This window comes from Peromyscus maniculatus, chromosome 19, assembly GCF_049852395.1.
Source record: "Peromyscus maniculatus bairdii isolate BWxNUB_F1_BW_parent chromosome 19, HU_Pman_BW_mat_3.1, whole genome shotgun sequence".
Taxonomy (NCBI): Eukaryota; Metazoa; Chordata; class Mammalia; order Rodentia; family Cricetidae; genus Peromyscus; species Peromyscus maniculatus.
The window spans coordinates 48,522,936-48,549,412 of NC_134870.1; the positions used below are offsets into that span (position 1 = coordinate 48,522,936).

General features: G+C 41.4%; 1 protein-coding gene across 3 annotated transcripts in view; it reads left to right on the forward strand.

Moving 5' to 3' along the window:
* Positions 1-4,242: 4,242 nt before the first annotated feature.
* Ccdc192 (coiled-coil domain containing 192) overlaps positions 4,243-26,477 on the forward strand; it is a 200,658-nt gene continuing 178,423 nt past the window's right edge. For all 3 annotated transcript variants that reach the window (XM_042264043.2, XM_042264045.2, XM_076555288.1), the window contains exons 1-2: positions 4,243-4,402; positions 8,548-8,632. In XM_042264043.2, coding sequence (XP_042119977.1) covers positions 4,284-4,402; positions 8,548-8,632 — 204 coding nt within the window. In that variant the 5' untranslated portion in view covers positions 4,243-4,283. The remainder of the gene's footprint in view (positions 4,403-8,547; positions 8,633-26,477) is intronic.

Consider the following 26,477-nt stretch of genomic DNA (forward strand, 5'->3'; position numbering starts at 1 on the left):
TAGTTTGTTTTTACTTACCAGACACTAGATTCTCCACTGAAAGTCTATGAAAATTATCAAAGACTCAAAAATGCAATATTTGGAGAAATTAAATCGAGTTTTCCAGGTAATGAATCTCTGAGACACTTATTAAAGCCCTAACTAGGGAGTGAGGTTTCTACAGAGACGGAAGTGGCAAAGCATTGGAAGGACATGGAGATTGAAACAGTGTGGCAGCAGGAGCAACCTGCAGGGAAGTCCTCATAGAGGGTCTCCAAGTACCTTTCAGACCAACAGAGCTTTTGTTTGGGAGGATTTCTCTCTCCCTCTCTCTGCTGTGTGTGTGTGTGTGTGTGTGTGTGTGTGTGTGTGTGTGTGTGTGTGTACCAGAGGCTAATGTTAAGAGAGAATAAGGACCCCTACTTCCTAATCATGAGTTCTAAAGACTCAGAATGTCAAAAATAAGGTAGTTTATCTTACAGTCTTGCAAGGTTGGGCACCAGTCCAGACACAGTGGCCCATTAGGCTCAAAATGGCATCAGAATCACAAGGCCTCACCCCCTCTGTCATTGGCTAGTTCTCCGGGGTGGTACAATCTTCCCTGTATATTGTCCCTTTTTTTCACCCCACCCTTTTGTGACTTAGTCACATAACCCACTTCTTCTAGTCTTCCATTCTGAGATAAACTTTTGGTTTGACTAAAGAACAGAGTAGACAAAAAGCCCCAGACAAGCAGGTGCCAGTGTGGGGGCAAGGTACTCAATGCCTCCTGCGTCTCTCAAGCCTAAACCCAACAGAAGGCTAATGAGGGTTCGGAGTGCACAGAACCAAGATCAGTCCAGCCTCCTGGGTCAGAATGCTGTCTCCGGAGCCAGCAAGATGAGGGCTGGTGAAACCTGGCAAAGGGCATGTTAGTGGACTCTATGGAACAAGAGAAACATTCAAGATAAACTCTTCTTCTATAGAGCTTTTGTAATTTCTTTCTTTGTTGTTGTTGTTAAAGGAGCGCAAGAAGATGTAGGTCACGAGGATGTTGCATGCCTGCTCCCCGATGCTGGGACCGGCTGGAGGGTTCTTCCATGGAGGGTGTCCCATGCCTGTTCACCTCCCATCCTTCATGCTTCAGGTCATGTCACCCCCTGGTCCTGTTCTCATCACATTCTTTTATGTTCTTTCTAGTACTTTCCCCTCTCTAGAGTGACTCTCTGTATACACTTGCCTCTACCAAGTAAAGTAAGGACTTCAAGAGGGCAGCAACATTGTCTTGCCTAAATCACCAACACATTAGCACAGATCCGTCAGTCTGTACCAGTCCCACCCAGGGCCTCTGTACTAACAAGGCAAAAGAGAACAAACCACTGCAAATCTAGAACTTGAAGTGTTTTGAGGCTTCAGATTCTGTCCTTGGAGTCTGTGATGAACAGCAAGGCTCCGATGAGAGTGTGTGGTAGAATCCACCTGTTTTCCCTTAGCTTACATGATGGGGGCCAGGTACCTGAATTTATTGTTCCCGTACAGCTAAATCATAGAGCATGAGGAAAACATTAGTGCTAGGGGCCCCTAACAACCAATGCTCGCTTCAGTGAGGGGAGAATGAACATGCCTTTTTCCGCCACAAACAAACCATAAAGGGCAAGTTTACATCTTTGCTCCATAATAAAAAGCTTTCATGTTTATCGCCCGTTTTCCCCGGGGCAAAGAGTTTAGGACCAAAATGAGTAGAGAAAAGTCTCGGCTCACACAGATAAACATCGCTCTCTATTAAAACAGATGGGAGCCTGGAGGTAATTAGACCCACTGTGTCCGGCAATCAGCTTCGTGGGGGAAGACCGCCAAACTGATGACGAGGGAGCCAGCTCTCACAGGGACAGACAGCGAGCCTTTTAGTCAGTGGGCGATGTCTCCATTGTGCTGGCACTGATCTGGGCCTGTTTTATTGGCTGTCCCTTCGGCTTCTCTATCATCTCTCTCCTCTCCCCTCAGCCTCCCCACACATAAGTACGCTGATCTGGACGCAACCTCCAGTCTAGCCATGCCGTGCATATCACACTGAGAGCACAGAGAACGTCTCGAGAAATGGGGCCACTCTGCAGGATTGTACCTCCCTGGGAGGGACCCCTTGAACGACTTCAGTTTGCTCTCCTAGTTACTCATACCTCTGCTGCGTTAGAAGAACATTTTTGGAATCCCAAACCCACTTTATGTATTCATTTTATAATAAGTCTATTGCTGCTGGTTAACTGAGTCGTCAGCTCTCTGAGAGCTGGGGCAGGATTGAGTTTGTTCACACTACCACCCTGTGCGGTACACAGTGCTTTCAGGAAATATTTGGTAAACAACAAGTAAACAAATGAAAGACAAATGGACACATGAATGCAGCAGAGCCCAAAGACCGCTACTATAATATTCCTATTATAAACTAGAGTGCCAACGTCACCTCGCTACAACTGATTCTTGTTCTGCCTTGCTATTTTCTCACTGATATGTTCCTTTCTTCCCGTCTCTTCTGGTCCTGTTAATAGCTACTCATTGAACTCTAATTAGCAGCAGAGTCCATGAAGTATATGTATCCCACAAGCACATATGTGTACACATGTGAGTTCTGATTGTCAGGAAAGATACAGATTTGAGGCCCAGCAAGACGGTTCAGCTGGTAAAGGTGCTTACTGCCAACTCTGACAACTTAAGTTTGATCCCCTGGGCCCATGATGATCAGAAAGAGAGAACTGGGTCTTGCAAGTTGTCCTCTGACTTCCTCATCACGGGCATATGTGCATTCTTCTCCCCCAACATAAAATGAATATTTTTAAAAACAAGAAGAAGGATACATATTTGACAGGCTACAAGGTAAGATTTTAATTATAGATAGCAGTCTTTAACAGCTGCCCTGAGCTTACATTGTTTTTAGCTTCAAACAGTGTTAATGATGGCAATAGATGTTGGTTATGAAATGTTTTTCCTTTAGACTTAGAGAAAATGTGGATCTTCTTAAAATGTAGTTCAGACTTTAAAAACAAAATTATTTGCATGATTTTAACTTAATTATGACAGGGTCTATGACTGATTTTATTAGTCTGGTTAGTCTAGAATTCTGTGAATAAATGTCTTCATAAACACTTCTTAGCTTTCTTGCCAAGGCCTTCTCATACAGTGTCCTTTTGAGTGGGAAGAATGTACAACTCTGGTTGCTTGTCAAGGATGTTGAAAAATCTGTTTTGTACCAGCCATAACTTTCTGCCTTTCTTTTTGATCAGTAAGATATATCATGAGATTAATAAGCATTATAAATAGTGCTCACAGTGCCTCTCACTAGCCATTTCTAAGTGGACCTTCCTTTCATAAAAATGTTATGAACTATTTACATGTAAGCATCTGCCCATGTCTCTAAAGTGTGTAAAAGTACAACCCACTCTAGGCTTCGATGAGATGGGATAAGGGAAGAGCAGGATGTTAGATCTGGAAGACATCCCACAGTAAGGACGTCAATGTGTGGAGGAGGGTGGTGTATTTCTAATCCCCCACAGGCTGTGAACTAGTTGTATGTCCTCGACACACATCCAGCCAATGTTAACTTCTTAACCGGGCCCACCAAGTGCTCAATTCATTTTAACTTTATTCCTAGGGTTAGAAAATTGTTTTCATATTAACCTAGTTTTGTTTGGTATGAGCTGTGTGAGTAGTTTGCATGCAGAACACATGGATCAAGAACTCAGGGCCCTTATGTGTAATCCTGTCAAAACAGGAAGTGGGGGGCTGCAGACACCTCCGTGAAAAGGTGCAGCAACTGTCTGGGAGAAAGTGACTGGTAACTTCTGACAAGCATCAGGGACTGCAGACCTGTTGTGACAATGATCAGACATACTGAAATGTATTGCCTGCCCCAGCCTGTGTTAGGAAAGGAACTTGAATGTTCCTCAGCCACATGGGACTCCCTGTGTGAGGGCATAGGGACAGCGGACCAGCATGGCTTAAACAAATCTGTTTTTGAGTGTGTGCCTCTGCCAGGCAGCAGCGTGACAATGGTGTCCTTGGCATTAGAACTGGATTTTAAGCATCCTCTGCTTTAAACATTAACCCAGTACTTCTCTTATGCTTTGACAGGTTTCCAGAAATGATGGCTCTGGGACTGTCCTCCATCTGTCCTCATGCCTGGATCTGGTTTGTGAGATGTTTTTGGGGAAGCCTGTGGCTCTTAACTGACTCATTTTTAGTTTTGGGCAGTTAACGGTCTTTACCACAGTCATTATAGTTGCTTAGCAACAATGGACAGCAGAGCAGTGCCAGGGATTCCAAAACTCTAAGGAATGAGGTTAGTTGGTGTCTGTCCATGGACAGAGGATCCCAATGGGCCTGGTCTTGATATGGGAGGATGTCATAGCAAGAAAGTTGTAATCCCGGACTTTGAAACCCCAGCAAAATGCAGGTGAGTCCCCAGTTCCTTCTGTTCAAAAATAATCCATGGAAATTTCTGGATAAAGTAACCTTCACTCCAGACTTCAAAGATAACCTTTCTTTAAAGTCTTGGGGGAAACATCAAAGAGATTTTTTTCCTTTCCTGATGAATGACCTTTTTCTATGGAAGATTCTGTCTTCCGATCACAGGGCAAGGCCTGACGTTCGGTAGGTTTCAAGATGTGCTCTTGTCAAAAGAGTAAGAACGTTCTTCGTGTACATTTCTCAGACTTATACACTCGCCCACTCCAAGCAGCTTCATAGCGTGAGAAGGAAGGTACTGAAGCAGCCAGGCCTCTTTTCAGAACCACAGAAAAGCAGCACCACTATGCCCACTCTCCAGCCAGGACGCTCACAGATAGGTGGGGGCGCTCCTTCTCAACCTGTTTTCTAAGGAGAAATTACCAACCAACCCTGACCATAGGCATGGACATAGATAGAAATGGCTTCTTTAATCGATCTACAGTCAATCACTGGAAAATTTGCATGTGGGCTCAATACACATTTCCCCTTCAAATATGGAGATAGCCTCTGTTCAGAATTTTCTTTCAAATTTTTGAGTGAGATGATTGTGCTCTTTTTGTAGAAGAAGCTGTCTCCTGAAGGCAGTTTCCTGTGGGGGTGTGCACCTATAGCCCTGGATTCTACTTCATTTGGCTTTAAACTGTGTCTTCATTTTAGTGACTATGTGAGCTTTGCTTTTCACATTGGACCCGAGGTTCATGACTAATAAGGAGAACTCATTAAGCTCTTACATTTTTTTATGTAAAAAAAAAAAATCTTGTTTCAATGTGTAATCTACGAACCTCAAAAGATACACAACCTCATTTTATGTTCAACTTTGAAACAATGAAACTTAGCAACTGTTCATTTTCTCTTAATTTCCCTTAAGGAGTCCCCCATTGGACTGATATTTCGATATGCAGACATTTAGAAAGGTGAATAAAATGTTCCAAATGGAGGCCAAATGTCCTGTGGTTATCAGCTGTGACATGAATAACCCAGTGTGAAGCAATGATGATGCCCAGGGCAAAGCAGGACACTGTTCTCATTGTCAAGGGTCCCGTGGGCTCTTGTTCTGATAGGCAGAGCCAACGGCGGGGTGTAGGCGGTGATCAGGGCTTCTGAGGTAGAGATGGGGAAGTAGTCTACTGCCATTCTTGATCCTCAGGTGGGTGCAGCTTAAGTTTCTCTTCTGAGCTGGTATGAACGGGTCTCCTGATTTTGTCCGCCATTCTCCTTTGCCCCCTTCTCATCCCCTTGAGACAAACCCCCTCCAGCATTTTTACCAACCAAATGGGAACTTGATTCTAACTTCCCTAAACAAAGGAGGGTGAGACCCCAGATGCTGCAAATCCATGGACCAGAAAAGCATCTTCCGAGGACCTCCTCCTCTGTGAGAACAGGGTGCTGCTCACCTGCTCTATTGCCAAACCAGCTGTGCTGAAATCCTGTATTCCCACAGCCACTAATTACAACTCCAAAATAAAAAGCATAGAGGAAAGCCTAGCAATCAGACACATTTTATTAAAGGGAAAGAAATGTTTATACTTTGGTAAGGCACGGAGAGAAAAGAAACTACTTCCAGCCTCGCATGATATCACTACACTCCATGCCACAGATGTTTAATGAAGCTTTTCAGTTCTTCCATGAATCCCAAAGCAAGCAAACACTGAGACAAAAAAAAAGGCTCAAAAATATATTTGTTAATTCCATGTTGTTTTATCTCAAGGCTAATAGACCTTCTGGAGCTTTTTTTAATTATTATACATGTCTCCGGCGTGTATGCTGAGTTACTATGGTTACTCTGAGGCTATGACTCATGACCTTTAAATGTTATTGTCAGGTGGCCAAGGCTCTCTTGTTTTGAAGTCAGTAGTTTTGTTTCATGCTTTATTAAAATGGGGTGGGTTTTGTTGTGCATCTGTGGCTTATCCGAGTAAACCCAATGAGTATGCTCTGGTCACAAAAGCTGAACATGCTATTGGGTAAAGAGAGTAGAGTACTTGTTCTCTCCCTGTAAAGGTGTTCTGGGGAGATTAAAAACACAGGTACAAGATTATATACACCCTTAAACACATTGAGGGCTATAAGAGAGATGCCTAAAAACTGCTTGTGAAATACAAAGGGTCCCAGAGGCTTCTTGAAGAGGTGGTGTTGAGTGTGGTGTAAAGAAATGTCAAACCTTCAGCAAGACCCGAGAACTCAAATATCTTATTAAGAAGATATACTGAAGCACATACTCTGGAATCGTTATATAATACAGTCCACAGCACCTCAGCTCTGTGAGGCACACCGATCGAAGAGAAAGCGAGAAGAAAATAAGAATGTCTAGATCATTAAGTTCATTCAGTGCTATGTGTTGATTTTCCCCACAACTGGAAAGAAGAGGCTACTTTTCACTCTGTGATAAAGAGGAACTGTCAGATAGGAAGTACCAAAATATCATGTTTTACTAGTGTACATGTGATTCAAGAAAAGCAATTAAGGCTGGGCGGTGGTGGTGCATGCCTTTAATCCCAGCACTCGGGAGGCAGAGGCAGGCAGATCTCTGTGAGTTCGAGGCCAGCCTGGACTACCAAGTGAGTTCCAGGAGAAGGCACAAAGCTACACAGAGAAACCCTGTCTCGAAAAACAAAAAACAAAAAACAAAAAAACAAAAAAAAAAAAAAGCAATTAAATTTCTTAGAACTCACGTCTTCTTCTATTAAGTGAAAATTGGGTTAATTTTACCCATTAGTCACTTATTGCTGTGTGAACCTTTTTAAACAGTAGAGATTGAGTGGGTTGGGGTTTTAAAGGAAGGCTCATCAGTCAGCAACTATGAGATTGAATGTGCTAACCTGGTGACGCTTACTGAAGCACCCGACTAGCCATTGATTCTTTCCACCGATGTTAACCAGCCTTTCAGTCTTAAAGATGCCAAGTATTGGGCCTGGAAGGCAACTTAGGGACTCATCCCTTGATTAGCATGTGCAAGAACCCAACACTTGAGCACTCGGAGAAGTTGCCAAGGACAGAGTAACAAAGATAAGAGGAAAAGGTATCCTATACATTGAAGGAATGTTCTGGGCCAGCTGTTATGTAACACATGTATAATAAATACATAAACCATGTAGAATGTCAGGAAGGAGTTGCACCAGCAGGGAAAATCAAGTGCAGTGAGATGAGGCTTTGATTGTACGTCGGATGCGCACGGTAGATCCATGGAGAAGATGGTATTTGGCAGAGACAGTAAAGAAAGAGCAAGTAGCCACATGGATCCATGTATATTCCTAAGGGTGAGGGATGCCTTGGGAGCCAGGTGATGAAGAAACTATTTCTAAGAAGAGGTGATGAGTCATGTGAAAAGCTGTTAAGGTGAATTGCCTCAGGACCAGTGTAGATAGCAACCAGGGGCGTCCTGGTAACATGCCACGTTACCATGGACTGGTGCTAGGGAAAGCCTGGTAGGTGTGGCTTTAGCAAAAGAAGAAGAGGAAAGGACTGGGGGCCAATGAAAAAATAGTTTTTGCCAGGAAGGGGGTTAGAAGAATCAAGCAGACACTAAAAAGTCAGGAAGGCTCAAGTTGAAATCAATGACATGTTAGAGCCTGGGGTCAGAGGGGAAGAGAGAGGAGATGAGAGAAGGGAGGAAGGGAGGGAGAGAGGGAGGGAGAGAGGAAGGGAGGGAGGGAGGGAGGGAGGGAAGGAGGGAGGGAGGGGCGGGTGACCGCCCTCCTGCTTTTTCACAGAGAGGATGTGTCTTCCTCCCTTTTCTTTTTTTAGTTGAAATAGGAGATTTTGCAGGGTTTCTGAACAGACTGCACCACCGATCAGTCTGCTTATTCTCAAGGGAGACTTGAAAGGCTGCTTTATCTTCCAAGTCATGTTTACATTCGGTTACTTTGACTTCCTTCTGAAATGTCCAGAACATTGCATTTGGGTGAAATACTCTCAATTTTTAATTTTACATGTTACAGTGTAAAGACCTCTCTCTCTCTCTCTCTCTCTCTCTCTCTCTCTCTCTCTCTCTCTCTCTCTCTCTCTCTCTCTCTCTCTCTCTGTGTGTGTGTGTGTGTGTGTGTGTGTGTGTATAGCTGCCTAAAATAAAATAAAACTTTTACTCACTTCCAGCATGTCGTCCAGGTCGCTGTGTAGATCGTGTAGGTCGATGTTTGGAAGTTATCAGTCAGATACACAGCCACAAAACAGAATATCGGTAAGAAATAAACTTTGCCTGGTTAATTTTCTGTTAAAAATATGTAATTTAATATTGGGTTTTTTTTTTGATAAAGTTTAGTTTTCACATCCAATTAGTAAATGTTTTTAAACAAATTGTGGAATGTTCTTTCCCAAGCAGGATACTGAAGGAAAGGGAGCGGGGATGTTTTAGGGGAAGAAGATGGGAGAAGAGATGGTAGATGAAAGTGATATGGTCGGCCTTTCTCCTTTTAACACGTCATGATGTCCCATTGTCCTTGTGGGCCTAAGATAGCTTAGATGTCCTGGGCTATTTCAAGCATTTGTTTATATATGAGGAAGTCCTGAGTTGAAACATGACATAAATCCAGCAGAGCGTATTATTTGGTTTAGTTAAGCTTGGGTTTAAAAAACACAGTCTATTCCAGATATATCCAGCTTGGGTCTCTTTCAAGGCTGTTGAAGTAACTGGTTCTGGCCTCAGAGGTCTTCTGTAGTTCTGTCATATACTGGGAACACTGGCCCTTTCTTCCCCAACCCCATTGTGCCACTCTCTGGCCTTTGAATAAATCTAAGTGGTCATTGAGAAGTGGAAGCCAGGTGAGGTTCGAAGTTGGAGCGTATGTTTTTATGCAAGTGTAAGAGTTTTCCTTAAGTTTCCCTCAGCTTCTCTTGGTTCAGTCTTATGACTTTCTAGACCCTACTCAAAGGTATTTCTCAAACTATCTGAGCTCTGAGTTATAGAGGGTGGTATAGTGTACACGTTCATAAAACTAGGATTCAAAACACAGATCCAGGTTCAGTTTTCACCTCCAAGCTGTGTGATTGTAGCCAATTCCTTTCATCTCTGTGAACCTTACTTTTCACCTACAGCGTTGATGATAATGCGTCTTGAGTAGTCAGCTTCAGGTGAGATGTTCAGGGTCTGAAATCATCTTGGAAAGGAGCTATAAAAGCTAGAGAAGCTATGGATCTGACAGCACTCAACAGGCTGTGGTGCCCATCAGGAGGCTGCGTCCACCCTGTGCTTTCTCAAGATTTCCTCTGTGGTCTGCTCTCCTCCCAACATAATGGGTTAGAACAGGCACTTTCCTTGAGAGACACATATCCAGGACATCATCACCTTTATGCAAGTGATTTGGTTCATAAAATGCTAACCTCTGGGCCTGGCGAGTTGGCTCAGTGGTTAAGAGCATTTGCTGCTCTTGTAGAGGACCCTGGTTCAGTTCCTAGCACCCACAGGGTGGTTCACAATCATCTCTAACTCTAGTTTCAAAGGATCTAGTGCCCTCTTCTGGCCTCCATGGACACCAGAAATGTACACACATATGGACTATGCACTCATACACATGAAATAAAAATAAATATATCTTTAAAAACAGAACTTACACACCTCTATTCTCCAGTGTATTTCTAGTTCTAGACAAACTGAGCATAGCTCTCAAATCCATAAACCATTTTCAGAAGGAAGGATGTTGTTAGAAAAAAATGTTAAGTGGAAACTCAGTTCAACTCATTAAATGATTTTAATTAAAAATCTAGCCTATATACATTGCTTTTTTTTCAGTTAAGTGGGAGAAACTGAATAATGAATTTTGACTTTATTTAATGAAGCTATTTATGAATATGTGGCTTAAAAATCTCTCCCCTATTACCTTTCTTTTTGATGGCAACCTTTGAGTCTGAGAAATGGGCTACTTCACGGCCCCGGTGTCTGTCCTCTAAATGTGTATATCCACCAGTATCTCCTTAGTGGCATCCACACTGATGAGGACAATGACCGCATTAGAATTCTGCCTGAGGCTCCCAATTAGCTTCCCAGAGTTCGGAATCCATCCCTTTCCAATTTACGGTTGACGTGATTGGGATGTCTAGGGCTCGGAGGAGCCAGCTCTGCTTTCTTTCCTTTTAAGTCTCTAGAAGATTACACATTTAGCTGGAGGAAGTCAGGCTCAGTGACCACAGAGGCCATGGCATATCCATAGTTACTGCTGTCCCTTCTACCATCCAGTCCCGTCAAGTCATGGAACTTTTAGGACAGAATACCTCAGAACACTTACGTAGTATGAGGCACAAAAACGTGGGTGGCAATCAGATGCATCTTCTAAATCATTAGTTTTAGTTTGGGCAGAGAAGGTGGTGATATGAAGGATGAAGTCCTTTACAGTCATGTGAGGTCCTCTTAGCCATGCAGGCATATTGGCACATACTCTACCTGTCAGTCACATTGGCATGGAGATGTGTCTCTTCTTTGTGTTTAGTAGACTGCCCTCTTAAATATTTTAAGTTCCACATCCTTTGATAAGCTGGGAATTCTTAAAGAGATGGACTTTATTTCTTAGTCTCCATGAATCTGTAACCAAATTTCAGACATCCAAATGGCTCTCTGTAAGTATCATTTGAAATAAAAATTATGGGCAGCTACAGGCATAGAGTGGGGTGTGTCCACTCATACTGTTACACCAGCACATGAGGGGGTCCAAAAGCACCACCACTATGTTGAGTTTCTTCTTTAGGCTATTAACGGTTAAGAAATGGTGATTTATAGAGGCTCAAGGAAATTTCAGATGTGAGGGATGAATATGTTCACATTGGATAGGGATATTCTAGGACAATCTGATGAGAACTAGATTCCCTTCTAGGATACCCAGGAGGCCCCCATTTATCTCAAACTACTCCTTTGAGCCAACTGGAGAATCAAGATGTTATGGAGAAGCAAGAGAAGCTAAACGTCTTTCCTCCATTTTATCATCTGACAGAAAATACCAGTATATATAAATGATCTCATTTGAAGCTGTTTAGGAAATAAAAATTCTATTGTACAGACACTTGGCCTTAAAATTATCGGAATTGTTCTCCCCAAGTTAGTCTTGAGAATCCTGGCAGGGGCGAAATACTAATTAATGTCCCTGGTTTCAAGGAGAGGCACACTCAAATCCAGAATATGTCTATGGGTTTAGTCATACTAAGATTATCACGAAGCTATTCACTTCCCAGCTGCGATTTAGTGACAGCTTCATTAAAGAATCATGATTTTAGTGCCAAAGATACAAAAGTTCTTTGGGGTTTTTAATTTCTGTGGTTGGGTTTACAAGATAGCATGAAGTTAGCTAAAGGAACCCATGTTACATGAAAGAGATGCTAAGTCATTGGCTTTGCTCGTCCTGCTCTGGCCTGAGAGTGGCAGCAGCCAGATTTCCACTTCCTCCAAATTTTAACATTCTACAATGGGCTTTTAGAAGATCCTTCCCTTTGATGAGCAGAAGTTCAAATCATTAACAAATCAAGGTGTCAACAGGACACTGCACTTTAAAGGAACATTTCAAGGGACTTCAATGCCCTTTCATTCTTCAAATGAGAGCAACACAGACCTGTGTTTCTATGTATATTTAAATAGAAAGGTTTGTCAGGATTCTAGAAAATAGGTTAGATTTCAAAGCTTGCCACTTTAATAAGGAAAAAGTAATAACTCAGAACATTTGCTGTGCCTGCCTCCTTCCTCCCTTTCAGTTTCTTTCCAGAGTCATAATAGATGAAGTTAAAATATACACGTTTTTGGTGCACAGTGAGGTCATCCTCTCAATTAGGATAATAGAGCTATCTATCAACCCTAAAACTCTGTGTCTCTCGGAAACCGCCCCCCCCCCAAACAACCCTCCAGCATTTCCCTGAGCTTCATATACAGGGAACCACACAGTAGGTACCTTTTCCATTGGACTATTTGACTTAGAAAAAAAAAAGTTATTTTGTGGTCCACTCATGTTTCAGTATGTCAGCAGTTCACTCTTACTGTGGGCTCAGATTCCTTTGTGGGGGATGTACATCTGTGTTTATCTTTTTGCCTGTTGACTGATGTTCGGGTTATTTCTAGGTTTGGGTTTCTACAAATGAAGCTAGGATGTTCATGGTTGGGTCTTTGTATGCACATATGGTTTCATTTCTTTTGGGTAAACTCCTAGGACTGGAATGGTTGAATCATATGGTGAGTGTTCCAGTCTTTGTATGGAAATGATTCCCTGCCCCCATCTTGGGTAAATACCTAGGAGTGGAATGGTTGAGTCATATGATGTAGCTCTGACTTATTTTGTTTAACTGCTAAAATGTTTTCCGAAGTGGTTGTTGGCATTTTTGCCCCTTTACCAGAGGCAGGAGGAATTTCTGTTCCTGTACATTACTTCCAAACCCGGTAAAGTTAGCCCCTTGAATTTTTGCTTTTCTGATATTGTAATTATACCTCATTGTGGTTTTTAATTTGCATTTCATTAAGTAACAAGTGGTGTCAATCATTTTACATGTCATCTTGCTATCTGGTACTTAAATATTTTGTTCATTTGTATGGTACACTGCTTGTTTCTTATTACAGGGTATTGAAAGTTCTTTTGAAAATGTATTTGGGGTATACGTAATTTTCTTGTATTTTATGATTCTGACAGTACTTTCTCCAGTCTTGGTAAGTTCCCTTTGTTCAATCAGCAGTGTCTTCAGAAGAGCAGAAGTTTTCAATTTGGTGAAATCTAATTTAATAACGGCTACTTTCATGGCTCATGCTTTTGGTATTTCATCTAAGAAATCTTTGCCCAAGGACACAGATATTTGTTCCCAAGATTTTGTCTAAGAGTTTCATAGTTTTGGGTTTTATAATTAGGTCTAAGATCCATTTTAATTTCATTTGACGGCTAGCTAGGTTTCTCTTCAGGAATTCCCTTCAGTTGGAAACAGTTGCCTCAAGATCACAGAGAGATTTCCAATGATGACTTGATGTAGGGCCTCTGACCTGTGGCTTGGACCATTCAGTAGAGATGGCCGACTTGCCGAGCTGCCCTTTGAGATGAGCTGGGACCCGACTGCCTTCCTTTTATCAGTCTCATCTCCTATCCGACCTCTGGGGCCAGATCTCTCTTTCCAGTTCAGTTTGTTGTGAGCCTAACGTAATAAAGTCACAAAATCAAAGTTATTGGTCAGCTAATGAAGGAGATTTTGTGAGAGATAATCCATAAGAAGAGCTAATATGCTGGCATTATGGGCAAGAGGGAAATCAGGAAGAGAAACTAACTCTCGACAGCTCTTTAGAGAAGTCTTTCTTATCTTTTAGTGAATAGTTTTGCAAACTTGAAGCAAGTAAGGTATTTCATTAAATAAGGCATAGTGATGTTCTTATATTTGATCTAAAACATTTTTCCACAAAAAGAACACAAATGTCACAAACTAGAGTTACCTGGAAAGAAGGACCCTCAATTGAGGAGTTGCCACCATCAGATTGGCCTGAGGTCGTGGCTGTGGTGTTTTCTTGAATAATGATTGATGGGAGGCCCAACTCACTGTCAGCAGAGTCATCCTGAGCAGGAGGTGGTCCTGTGTTATTTTAAGAAAAGTATCGGAGCAAGCCAGTAAACAGTGTTTCTCCGTGGTCTACACTTGAGTTCCTTCTTCTAGATTCTTGCTTGTATGTGTTAATTCCCTGGCATCCTTCACTGAGAAACTGTGACTGGGACATGTAAGGCAGATAAACCTTCTCCTCCCCAAGTTGCTTCTGGTCAGGGTTTTATCACAGCAACAGAAGGTGAAGAAGCATGGTGGGGAGTGCTCAACATGTATGTTATATCCATGTAGACCAGTAGTACCCTTATGTAATATACAACTGTGTACAATACATAGATACAATCAAAACTTCCAAAGAATTCTTTAAACCCCACAAGCAATGCATAAAACCAAACCTCCACTGCTAGAGAAAACTGGAGTAGATGAGTGTTATTTCCTCCCCAAATCTAGGAAGTGAGATGTCATTTGGAGTTTCTAGCCATTGCTCAGTCTTCTGCAGAGTTACCTGTACACTGAGTTCTTGTAATTTGAAAGTGGCTGGTTCATAGCATACCCTCCTGTCTGCAGCTCCAGCTCTGCCCCACACTCATCTCCCTTCATTGGGTCTAAATCCTGTAGATGTAATCAACCGTCTTATTAAATAAGAAACACAGAACTAATGCAAAGAAGAAAGCCAAGAGATCAGAGCTAAGAGCCTTACCCTGCAGCTAGCCTCTTCAGCCAAGAGACCTCTCTGAAAGAGACCTACTTCCTGTCTGTCTATATAGACGTTCTGTTCTGCCTTCTCATTGGTTGTAAACCCAAACATATGACTGCCTCGTCACTGCCTGTATGTACAGTCCTCCAGGTCTTCTATGGTATTGAGATTAAAGGCATGTGTCTCCAATGTTGGCTGTATCCTTGAACACACAGAGATCTACCTAGCTCTGCCTACCAAGTGCTGGGATTAAAGGTGTGCACCACCAACGCCCAGCTTTTGCTATGGCTCTAATAGCTCTGACCCCCGGGCAACTTTATTTATTAACATACAATTAAAATCACATTTCAGTACAAATAAAATACCACCATAAAATCCTGTGGTCTGAATTCCATACAGAATCTACTTCTACAGCAACTTTCAATTAAGTAGTGCATGGAAAAGTAAGCATGATGATATCTTTGTAATTAGTAGCTTCATCTTTGATTAATGTTAATGTGAAGCAAGATTGAAATGCCAATTTTCGTTTAGTTTGATTAGCATTAAAGTTCTGAAAGTTGTCAGTTCCAAATTATTGATGTATTTAATAATTTGTTTATCTAAATAATGTATTTCCTCATCACAAAACCCACCCAAAATCCTGGACAAAGGGGTTCAGAATAGCTCTAAAGGGCCCTCAGGGTGGATGCTTCAGCTGAGCACACACTTCCAGTGGCCACAGAAAAGAGGAAAGAAATTAATTGTACACAAGAAGTGTTTCTTCATTCACCAGACAGCATCACTTCTCCAGAGCACTGGACTGGCGAATGAGATCACCTGGTCCAAAACTATTTCACAGGCTGAAGAAATGAGACCATGTGAGGAGCCTGGGAGACATTTCAGCTATGCTTTGATAGACAGTTATTTTAACTCCAAACAAAGATAGATTTTAGGAATTAAATCAAACCTGCGAAAAGAAATGATGTAGAAAGACGAAGGAAGGAAGGAAGGAAGGAAGGAAGGAAGGAAGGAAGGAAGGAAGGAAGGAAGGAAGGAAGGAAGGAAGGAAAGAGAAAAGCAAAAAGAAAAGCATTGGCTTTCTCATTAGCATCTCATGCTAATAAGTTCCGTTTAACTTCGGAATCGAGGCTGTGAAAAAGAGTCAGTTTAAAATGAAGTCCTTTGGACAAAGAACTAGAAAGGAAATGATTCTTCCTAGGCCTTTGGAGATGACCTATTTCATTTTTAATTTTTATGATAGAGTAAATGTATAAGAAACAGAAGGTCCTGTCTTCACAAAAATATGTTCTTTCTTTTTTTTTTTAAATGTCAACAGGCAAAGCAATTTAGAAAACATGTGTCTCTGGAACAGATTGTTTACACATAGAATGTTTTTGAGAATTCCCCCAGGACAGTTCAGTGGAGCAAAGGACCTTTATAAACGGAAGTAGTAGATTGTCTGTGAAATTGTTCCATCAGGTGCCCAGGCCATTTTTTTTCATCATTTAGTTCCTTCAAATGACAAAAAGTTCCAAATTACTGGTGTTATTTGGAGGAAAGGACAGTAGTGTTGTGAATTACTGACATGTTGTTTTCTGTGAGGGTGGCAACGTTGAGACAGATAGATGATGGAAGTAGAAGAGAAGTTAAATGTTGGCTTCTTAGAGACCCAGGGTCCCTCTATGTTAGCGTTCTAGATAAGATCCAATCCTGTGTGTAACTTGCTCGTCTTCTGAAGCAGGCTGACTAAGGGGGAAGTGTCTGGGAGACCACAGAATCAGTCAATCTGATTTTGAGAACACACTTCAGTTGCTGAAGAAAATTGAAAGTTGGTAAAGATCTTCTCAAGAGAGGTCATCCTCCCAAACCATTAGAACTTTATCCAACCCTGCTCTCCTGACAGGGGTGAGTGGCCGGCCTATGGTGAGGAGCTTTGCATCCTTGATGAGACGTTGTGAGAGACTTGGTGAGCCCTGAGGTAGACAGTTTAAGGGCAACAGATTTCAAGGGAAGGCATAGACACAGGGTTGCCCACAGCCTCTGCAGGCAGATGGGAGCACATCAGCATAATTTATCTCGATAATTTAGTTAAATTGAAACTAGCTGCTAGTGGTAACAGCCAGGACCTCTTGATGACAGCGGAGATGTTTATGTTCCATCAGCTAGCAGAGAAAATTGTTTTTTAAGTATATTTAACAATTCTGATTAATGTGCTATGTTATCTGTCCTTGGTGAGGGCTAAGGAAATGAAAGGGTTCTCCAAGGCTGTCTAGTTGGTGGCTTCAAAGAGCTGACTTCTCCTCAAAGCTGTGCATGAATGAACACATAATGATGATGAGATAAGTCAGATTCTGAAAACTCCATATCTCATTAAAGAAGCACCTCATCACCTTCCACTGTTTCAATCCATCTAAGGAGCACTTAGAAGTATTCAAAATGAGTGATAGAAAAATTATTTGTGCTATTTATCGCAATATAATATCCTTAAATATGAAGTTTTATTATAAGGGGCTAGAGAGACAGCTTAATGGTTAAGTACAATTGCTGCCTTACAGAGGATCTGGTTGGGTTCCCAGCATCTACATCTGGTGGATCCCTGCACCTCCAGCTCCTGAGCATCCAAGGAGAAATGATACCAAGAGTGAGCTCTTCTCACATCTCTCATCCTCATGGTACTGCAGTGTGGTGGTATTCTAATTGTACTGAAATGTGATTTTGATTGTATGTTAATAAATAAAGTTACCCGGGGGTCAGAGCTATTAGAGTCATAGCAAGAGTGTGGCGGTGGTGGCACACGACTTTAATCCCATAGATCTCTGTGTGTTCAGGGATACAGCCAGCATTGGAGACATATGCCTTTAAGACCTAGGGGGCTGTACATTCACACAGTGATGAGGCAGTCACGTGTTTGGGTTTACAACCAATGAGAAGGCAGAATGACTGGAAAATCGATTTACAGACAGGAAGTAGCTCTCTTTCGCGAAGCTGGGACAGCAGGAGGAAGGGTGAGATTTTAGCTCTGAGCTCTGACCTCTCGGCTTTCTCTTTTACATTGTTTCTGTGTTTCTTATTTAATAAGACGGTTGGTTACATCAATACTGCAGTTCACTGTCTATGTGTCTAGACTCCCATTCTCAGCCTTCACCATACTATGGGAAATCCCATTAGTTAATTTTCATCCTCTGGGATTTTGTTCTAGGCCTTGTAAACTAAATATGCTTGATAAATACCTAGATTATTCACCTGTGTATGTTACTGAATACCTGGATCGCTTGTACTCTTCAGTTAGAAAAAAACAAACAAAAACAAACAAACGAACAAACTTGATTGAGTCATAACTTCATACAAAGGGAAGTTAAACTGTAAGACAATCTGAAAACATTCTTGGGATTAAAACACTAAAGGAATTAAGTCCTGTTTGGTGTTTGTTGCTCAGTTGGTTTTACTTGCCTTAAATGCTGTGACTCTGTAGCAATCTTCTTCCTGTAGGAGCCAGACCTACTCATGAAAGTCTTGCATTAGGTCCCTGGGGACCATGACCTGGATCCCACTGGGTCTCCTCTTCTGTGGAGAGCAGGTTGGTTTCCACGTGATTGTCCTTTCCAGTCAAAAGGACTGGAGAAAATCTGGAGAAAGTTATCCACAGTAATTTTCCTTGTTAAAGTGCAACATGTCCTTTGAGACTTAAAAGGTCCAAGTGGCAGAACTGGCTTATGATTCAAAGCAAACGAAGGGAGCAAACCATGTGGAGCATGCCAGTGACTTCAAACCACTCGGGTTCTTAGCCAGAGTGCTGTGACGTCATCGCTGCTGTCTGCCTGAATCACAACAACCTTTTTTTTCCAAATCATTCTTCAGTCATTCCCAGGAGAATTTACTTTAATAAATTTATACTTAAATAATATGAAATTTAAGCTTAGAACATCTCTGTGTCAAGTGGAAATTTTGGCATACACGCATTATCAAAGATGGTGAATTCTGCTACACACCCTCTCAGCAAAACAGAAACGTCTATATTCTTGTCCCCAAACAGCATGTGACATCATTTGTTCTCTGTGAGAATGTCCTTCTTTGTTGCTTTTGTTTGGATTCATGAGTTTAGGACATCCCTAGAAAACTGTGATCTGGAGACTAGATGTCTATTTCACATCCATGACTAATTCCAATTTCTACATTAGTTTCTAAGCTCGCCACCAGCCAGCAGAAACAAACTGTAAAGCTGTTCATGAGTTCAAACTCTTCCAGTTTAAATTTCCTAATAATCAACTTCAAATCTTAAAAGTTTAGTTTAAATACCTGATTCATTTTATTTAATCTAATGTAGCCAAAGTCAGTCCTGCCATTTCAACACATAATCAGTATAAAGAATATTAACAAGATACATTATATTCTCATGCAATGGGCTAAGTTACCGGACCCTGGAGTGTATTTTGCATTTACAACATCTCCCAGGTCAAACTGAGCAGTTTCAGGAACTGAAGAGTTGCGTGTGGTTAGGGGCATCTATTGAGAAGCCGTGGCTAGTGTCAGGTCACATCTCCCTTCGGCAGGCACCTTCTGGCTTGTCTAAAACTTCGGAGATGTTTCCCCGGGTCTGTTTTCTTCTTCTGTGCACAATTTATGGGAAAGTTCTGGATTTTATCACTGAACTGTGTTCAACAAGATCTGAAACAGACTGCGAGAATGGTGCCCCCTCTTTAAAGCCTTCCTGGCCATGCCACACACTGTTGGCAGCAGAAGGGACTGAAGACGGGTTTAAACTCATTTCTATGAATTGCCTGTCTAGACTCCTCTATCATTTACATTTTGGCTTTCTTCTTGGTATATTTTTAAAGTCATATCGTTTACTTGTTTGAGCCTCTGGCTACATTTCAAACAGTTACTTTCCCCAAAATTGTACCTGGTAGTCTTCCAAAATTGCTTTTAAATGAAATTCTTAAATCGTAGCAATAAACAATACAGAAAATGTACTTAAACACTTAAATAATGCCACAGTTCATCAAAAACACATAAGACATTTCAACTCTTATTCCTTGCCTTATAAAAACCCATGTTTTTGCTACATTATAAACATGTTTTTCATGTAATTATTTATGTAACTCTAGTAATGCAATTTAGTGACTATAAGAACAGAACTGATTCTTTTAAAAAATCTAGATTTATTTATTTTATGTGTATGAGTGGTTTCTGTGCATGTATGTATGTGCATCATTTGTGTGTCTGGTGCCTGCAGAGGTAAGAAGAGGATGTCAGATTCCCTGAACTAAAATTACAGATGGTTGTAAGCTACCATGTGGGTGCTAGGGACTGAATACTAGTTCTCCGCAAGAACAGCAAGCATTTCCCCAGCCCCAAACAAATTCTTTAAAAACATAAAAATATTTACCATTGCCTTTCCCTGTAGACTGTGTTCATTTATGCTTACATTTCAGTATTTGCTGTATCACAATTTTAAAAGTCACATCCAAAGGATATAGAAAACTCCAGACAATTTGGCATAATTGTTTATTTTCCACTTGTGAAGTGCCCTTCATTTGTTGATGTTGCCTAGAAGATAATCTGCTCTGCAAAGCACATCATAGTTCCACTTCAAACAGGCAACATGCCATATATGAAAAATGATTAACTGAGCTACAAGTATGAAACGTTGGAAAAGGAATAGCTGGTTACAATTTATTTTATATGACAATGTAGGCAATTGGGAGCCATCAGCAGTTTGAGTGCAGTTTCAGCTGCAATTGGGATAGCAGGAATCTGGTGGAGTTCTTCAGTGTGGCGGTAAAATACACACACACTTGTGCCAGCACATGTGAAGGGATCTAACTTGACCTTGGTTTTGTTCTCAGCAAACTGACCCGGCCTGCTCAGCGTAGCTTTTATCATCCCTGACGTTAATGCGTGCTATCTTTTATTTATATATAAAATAAATACATGAAAATAAATACATAAAATTATATATATAATATTATATATTATATATAATGTATTATATATTATATATATTATGTATTATATATAATGTATTATATATATATAATGTATATAATACATGACCACAGAAGACATCAATCTGACAGACATGACATCAGGACCCTCACAGGCACCCTAGGTTTCTTCCTTTCTCTCTTTATGTGATTCTAAAAATCGACTCTGATTCCACTGTAGCTTCAGCAGGTTCTAGCCAGTTCCTCAGGGACCTCAGCCACCACAGCCATCATAGCCATGTGCCCCCTTATGACATAGCCCTCCTTATTCAGGTCTGTCCTGCATCTGCCTACCCAGTGGGTTCCAGAGCACTGGGTGGAAATTCCTCTTGGTGGTTTTTTTTTTCTTTTTAAGATACAACTGGAAATAATTAGCAGTGATATAAAATAATTGCCAGAATCACCAAACAGAAAAAAACGTTTCCAACACTGAAAAAGTAATGTCACTAAGATTCCATCATTGTCTTAATGTTTTAAAAGGTGCCAAAGAGCCTGATGCAAAAAAAAAAAAACAAAAAAAAAAAAAAACAAAACAAAACAACAGCAAAAAAACCCTTCAAGACAGAATTAACTTTGTCTTACTTTTCTAAACAAATGTATTGAAACTTTGTTCTTTGTGATACTGCCAAGTCATGAAGTATCAATTATTACAAGTGTAACTGTCCAAAAAAGAAACAAAGTTCTAATTGGGTCCATTGAACTCTTTGGCACATCAAAGCTAGGATCTCATTAATTAAACAGCAATGGGGCCGGGGTGTCAAAGCTTCTTTGACAAATCATGTTTCTTCCTCTCCTTGTGCATACATTTCTCTCTCACAGGATGGCTTTCCCCAAGTAGTCTTTTCACAATTTTCTGAGAAACCTTGTTCCTTTGGCCCTGGCCCGCTGTTCATTGACTCTTTTCTACCATCCCTTCCTCACCTTGGAAGACCCAAAGAACATGTCAAAGAAAAAAATGAAGAAGATGGGCGGAGACTCCACCTGGTGATGGAGAAGAGACAGGCTTTGTCTTCCCTGGCTACAGTTCTAAATACTTGCTCTCACACTGTGCTTTCTCCTTGCCATCCAGGGAGAGTTAGATCACACAGGTCCATGGTGCCAAGATCACCACTTTCTTTGAGTCTTCTGGTCCTTATAATGACCTCCCAGCCTCTCCTGGAGTTGTGAGCTCCCAGAAGCCACACCATCGAAACATAAACTTCAGAGCTTTCATTACCAACGGTAACCATCTTGCTCACCACTGCGGGTTATCATGGACGTCCCGGCCTGGAGTTATTTCCTCTGTTTCCATAGATGAGCAAATGGGAATTCAAAACAATCAATTACTCACTTCAAGTCACACAAATTAGTGACACTTATTCCAAATACCTCGCATTAGTCACATTTATCCGTGATATCCACAGGCTCCCTCTTGTTATAATGATGAGGAAATGGGTCATTGAAGATTGTCAGGTGTTCCAATGGTTCTTTAGGAGAGTCGGGGAATCCAGCCTGGAGATCATGGCCATTACTCCGCAGTCTAATGACAAGTCCGTGACTACTGCCACTAGGCAGGGACCTAGCATTGCTTGTCACTTGGCCTGAGTATAGAATATACCCCCAATGCTGATGCCACTGCAGCCTCTGGAAGCAGCGTGGCCCTGCCTACTTGGCCACATTCTAGTCTGCTTGATACCTTTTCTCACCTTTCCCATCCACACTAGAGTCCCAAGATGATGTGTCTGACAAGGTGGAGTCCAAGACACCCCGCTACACCTTGCTGCAAAGGCAAGTTGAGAGGCCGTAACTTTAGAGACTCTAGAATTAGCGAGATGAGAAACTCTCCAAAAACATGGAGAGCCCAAAGACAGCAGAGCAGCAGGGCAGAAGGCCGCACTGAGCTCAAGGTGAATGGGCACTGTAGCCTCATTTCTCGAGTGAGAAGACTGAGCCTCCCTGAGAAGAAACAGTTGTGTGAGCTGTACTTCCTGTTAGTATTCTGCCTGCCTCTTAGGAGTAGTTGACTGGGAGACTTTAAAAGAAGTGGAAATTTACAGGAAAAAAAAATGAGCTTTTGAGCCTGTCCTCTGCCTGGCTTATCAGTCTGGAATGTACTATGGAAATTGTTGCCGGGCTTTTATCTGATACAAAAGGGTACATAACCCATTTCTCCTTCTGATCTTGGTTAAAAAGAGAGAGAGGGAGAAAGAAAGAGAGTCTGTGCAGATGCCAGGCTTGGGGGAAAACTTTCTCATTATACATCAAGTTCAACTAAGGATTTTCTTGCTGTGTTTGGGGAACAGCATCGTTGGAATATGGATGTTCTTATCAGGATAGTTCACTTTTTGGAACTTTTTTAATGTTTATATATTTATAATCTGAACATCGCTGGCAGAAAAGCATTTGTCACCACTCTGAACACTGTCAGTATACAGAATAAGAGATGATTTATATAACAAAACTAACTGGGAAATTACAGTCGTCTTGGGAACACAGTTGTATCACCTCACCTACATAGTGACCTGACAGTTGTCCTTCAGATAGCCATGTCTATCTCCTCAAATAGTGATATTTAGTAGGGGAATTAATTGCTATTTAATATGCCCAAGTACTTAAAAATCTAAACTTTTGTGTGCTGTGTGAAAAAAAAAGATTCTGTCCCTCAAATATCTTAACCATTCTAAGCAAAGCAAATGATGTGTTTTGGGTAATTTTAATTAGAGAAATCAAATCCTCTTTTCCCCCGGGCAAGAAGACTATTATGGGCTTTTTTAAATCTTTCATAGTTTATATTGTGCTGCATCTTTTTTCTACTTGATTATCATAACAATCTTTTGAAATGGGTACAGAAGAGTTGGGTTTATTTTAAAACAGACTTCTCATGATGTGTGTTTCATGGGCTGGTGCTATAAGACTATTGTCATTTTCTTCTTGAATTATGTTAAAGTCCGTACGGATTTTACCATTGAGATTAGCTTAGGATTGACTAGCTCATCGGTGTTAATCATACCTCTCACTGTTGCAAGTTTCCTGAAATTTCTCATCATTTAAAGTTGAAACTCCAGAGCCGGGCAGTGGTGGCGCACGCCTTTAATCCCAGCACTCGGGAGGCAGAGGCAGGTGGATCTCTGTGATTCTGAGGCCAGCCTGGTCTACAGAGTGAGTTCCAGGACAGCCAGGGCTACACAGAGAAACCCTGTGTCAAAAGCTGAAATTCTACACTCATTTAACAGCCCCCTGTTTGACTCTGTGTCCTTTGCATTTTAAGGAAATAAAAACAGTTTTCAGTAACAAGAAAGCCTTGCTTTGTTTCCCCCTTTCTCATTGTGAAGAATGCATATCCTCACTAGAAAAATCTTCAGTCTGTGGGCAGCAAGGTTGACATGGATGATTGAGAAGTTTTAGTTTTAAAAACTAAGCTTGGTTTAGAAGGGGTGCTGTTTACTGAACAGGCAGAGAAAATTATTTTCTTCTTTTAAGTTTGGGCCATTTCCTGCAGAGGAAATGATTATTTGTTTACTCACCTGCATAATTTATAATGGAGGAAGCAAGATCATATTGACATGTTTGTCCAGAATTGTGTTTTATTTTATATAAAAATTCAGAGTGTATTTTATATAATATTCCTTCTAAACAAAGGATTTATAATCAATTTTGACATTGTGGATGGACCTCATCCTAAGGTTATTTACAAAACTGTACATACCTGTGATTCAAGTGTGTGGACCTTGAGATTCATCAAGTACTTAGAGAAGTTTGGGAGGTTCACAAATCAAACTGGCAGAGCCCTGTGTTAGAGCACAGAAGAGACCTTGAAATAGAACTAATATAACACAATGTGAATCCAGGTGTCCTTGCAGTCAGACCCCGTCTGTAGTATATAAAGCGTGGAAGGCATGAACTTTTCATGATCTCTCCTGCTTTTGGTCTAGGTCATGTTAGTTGAGATCAAACTTGAGCATCCTAGGGCAGGCTGTGATGGTCTCTTACTGATTTATTTTTTTTATATATAACTTTTTAAAAGTTTTCTTTTAAATTTTTTTGAGATTATAATCATATTTCTCCTTCCTCTTTCTTCCCTCCAAAACTTCCCATATTACCCTCTCTGATCATCTTCAAAAATTTATGGTCTCTTCTTTCATTGGTTTTTATTACATGTATAGATGTGTCTGCATATACATATATGTTCTTAAATATAACCCCTGCTCCATCCACCTAATGTTATTTGTATGTATGTCTTCAAGGTGGGCGGTTTGATATTGGATAGCCAGTTGATGTGCTCTTCCCTGGAGAAGCCCCGAAGTACAGAATGATAGATTATGAATCGCTATAAAAAGTGTTAAACTAAAGTTAGTACAACCAAAGCTCAGAATTTTTATATCGACACAACTTCTAAAGTAACAACTCTGGTGTGAGCATCAACCATGTCTGACTTGTTAACCTCCCAAGTGCTCAATAAGGATCTTTAAACTGAATTGGTTTTTGAACAGAATTGAAATAAGTGTGAGCATGGTAAGAATTCGGTATAGGCCATTGTACTGGCTTGTTTTGTGTGTCAGCTGGACATAAGCTAGAGTCATCAGAGAGGAAAAAGCCTCAGCTGAGGAAATGCCTCCATGAGATCCAGCTGTAAGGCATTTTCTCAATTAAGGATTGATTAGGGAGGCTCTAGCCTATGATGGGTTGTGCCACCCTTAGACGGGTGGTCCTGGATTCTCTAAGAAGGCAAGCTGAGCAACTGTAAGAAGCAGGCCAGTAAACAGTTCCCTTCCATGGCCTCTGCATCATCTCCTGCCTCTGGGATCCTGCCCTGTTTGAATTCCTGTCGTGACTTCTTTCAGTGATGAACAGCCATGCTGAAGTATAAGCCCAATAAACCCTTTCCTCCCCAACTTGCTTATTGGTCATAGTGTTTCATCACAACGATAGAAACTCTGAGACAGCCATTATTTAAACGTTACTTATGAAGCTTCCAAATGGCATCAGCTTCCATGACAACAATCTTCTTTTAAAGCATGAGCCCATGGTTCCCTTGTTGCGTCGCTCCCCTCTATTGCTGATGCTGTCGACTGGAAACAGTCAGATCTGACGCAGAAGAAAAGGCTAACCCTTGGAAATGGGTTTGGCTTGGTTTGTGAGAAGCCAGGTATCCCGTACTCTCTGTCACACAGACAGCTTGGTGGATGGTACAGATCCACTTGAAACTGGTCCAGGAGCCTGAGGAACCATAATTCTGGAAAAACTACCTACCAAAGCATGCATTTCATAATCTACACCCATCAGATAAATGGGGAGGGGAGGGTGCCACATGTATGTTTCATAAAGCAGTGAGAGTGTTTCCCTCAACATAATTAGGGTGAGTTCTCACGGGGTTGCAAATTTTCATTTTTCTCCCCAAGAAAGCATATCAACATACAGCAGTTCCCATCCATCATACCTTAATTTTGTTAAAGATGAAAGATGCTGTTCACAGAAGAGAGGAGAGAAGAGAAAGATTATAATCACTGACTAAAAGCCCCTCTGCGACAGGGAAGAGCTCAGGCTTCCTGGACAAGCCTTTGCTCTGCTCGTGTCCTTTAGTTGCTGACAGCTGATGCTGTTATCCCAAGTCCAGCCCCCAGGCTGGCTTCAGAGACACAGGAGTGGAATTCAATCCTTCTGAGCTGAGGCTCCCCCTGCACCCCCCATTGTTTTTTGTTTGTTTGTTTGTTTGTTTGTTTTCGAGACAGGGTTTCTCTGTGTAGCTTTGAGCCTTTCCTGGAACTCACTCTGTAGCCCAGGCTGGCCTCGAACTCACCAAGATCCGCCTGCCTCTGCCTCCCGAGTGCTGGGATTAAAGGCGTGCGCCACCACCGCCTGGCGAGACTTCCCCTTTTGTCTGGCTCTTTCCATGTCTGTCCTCTTCC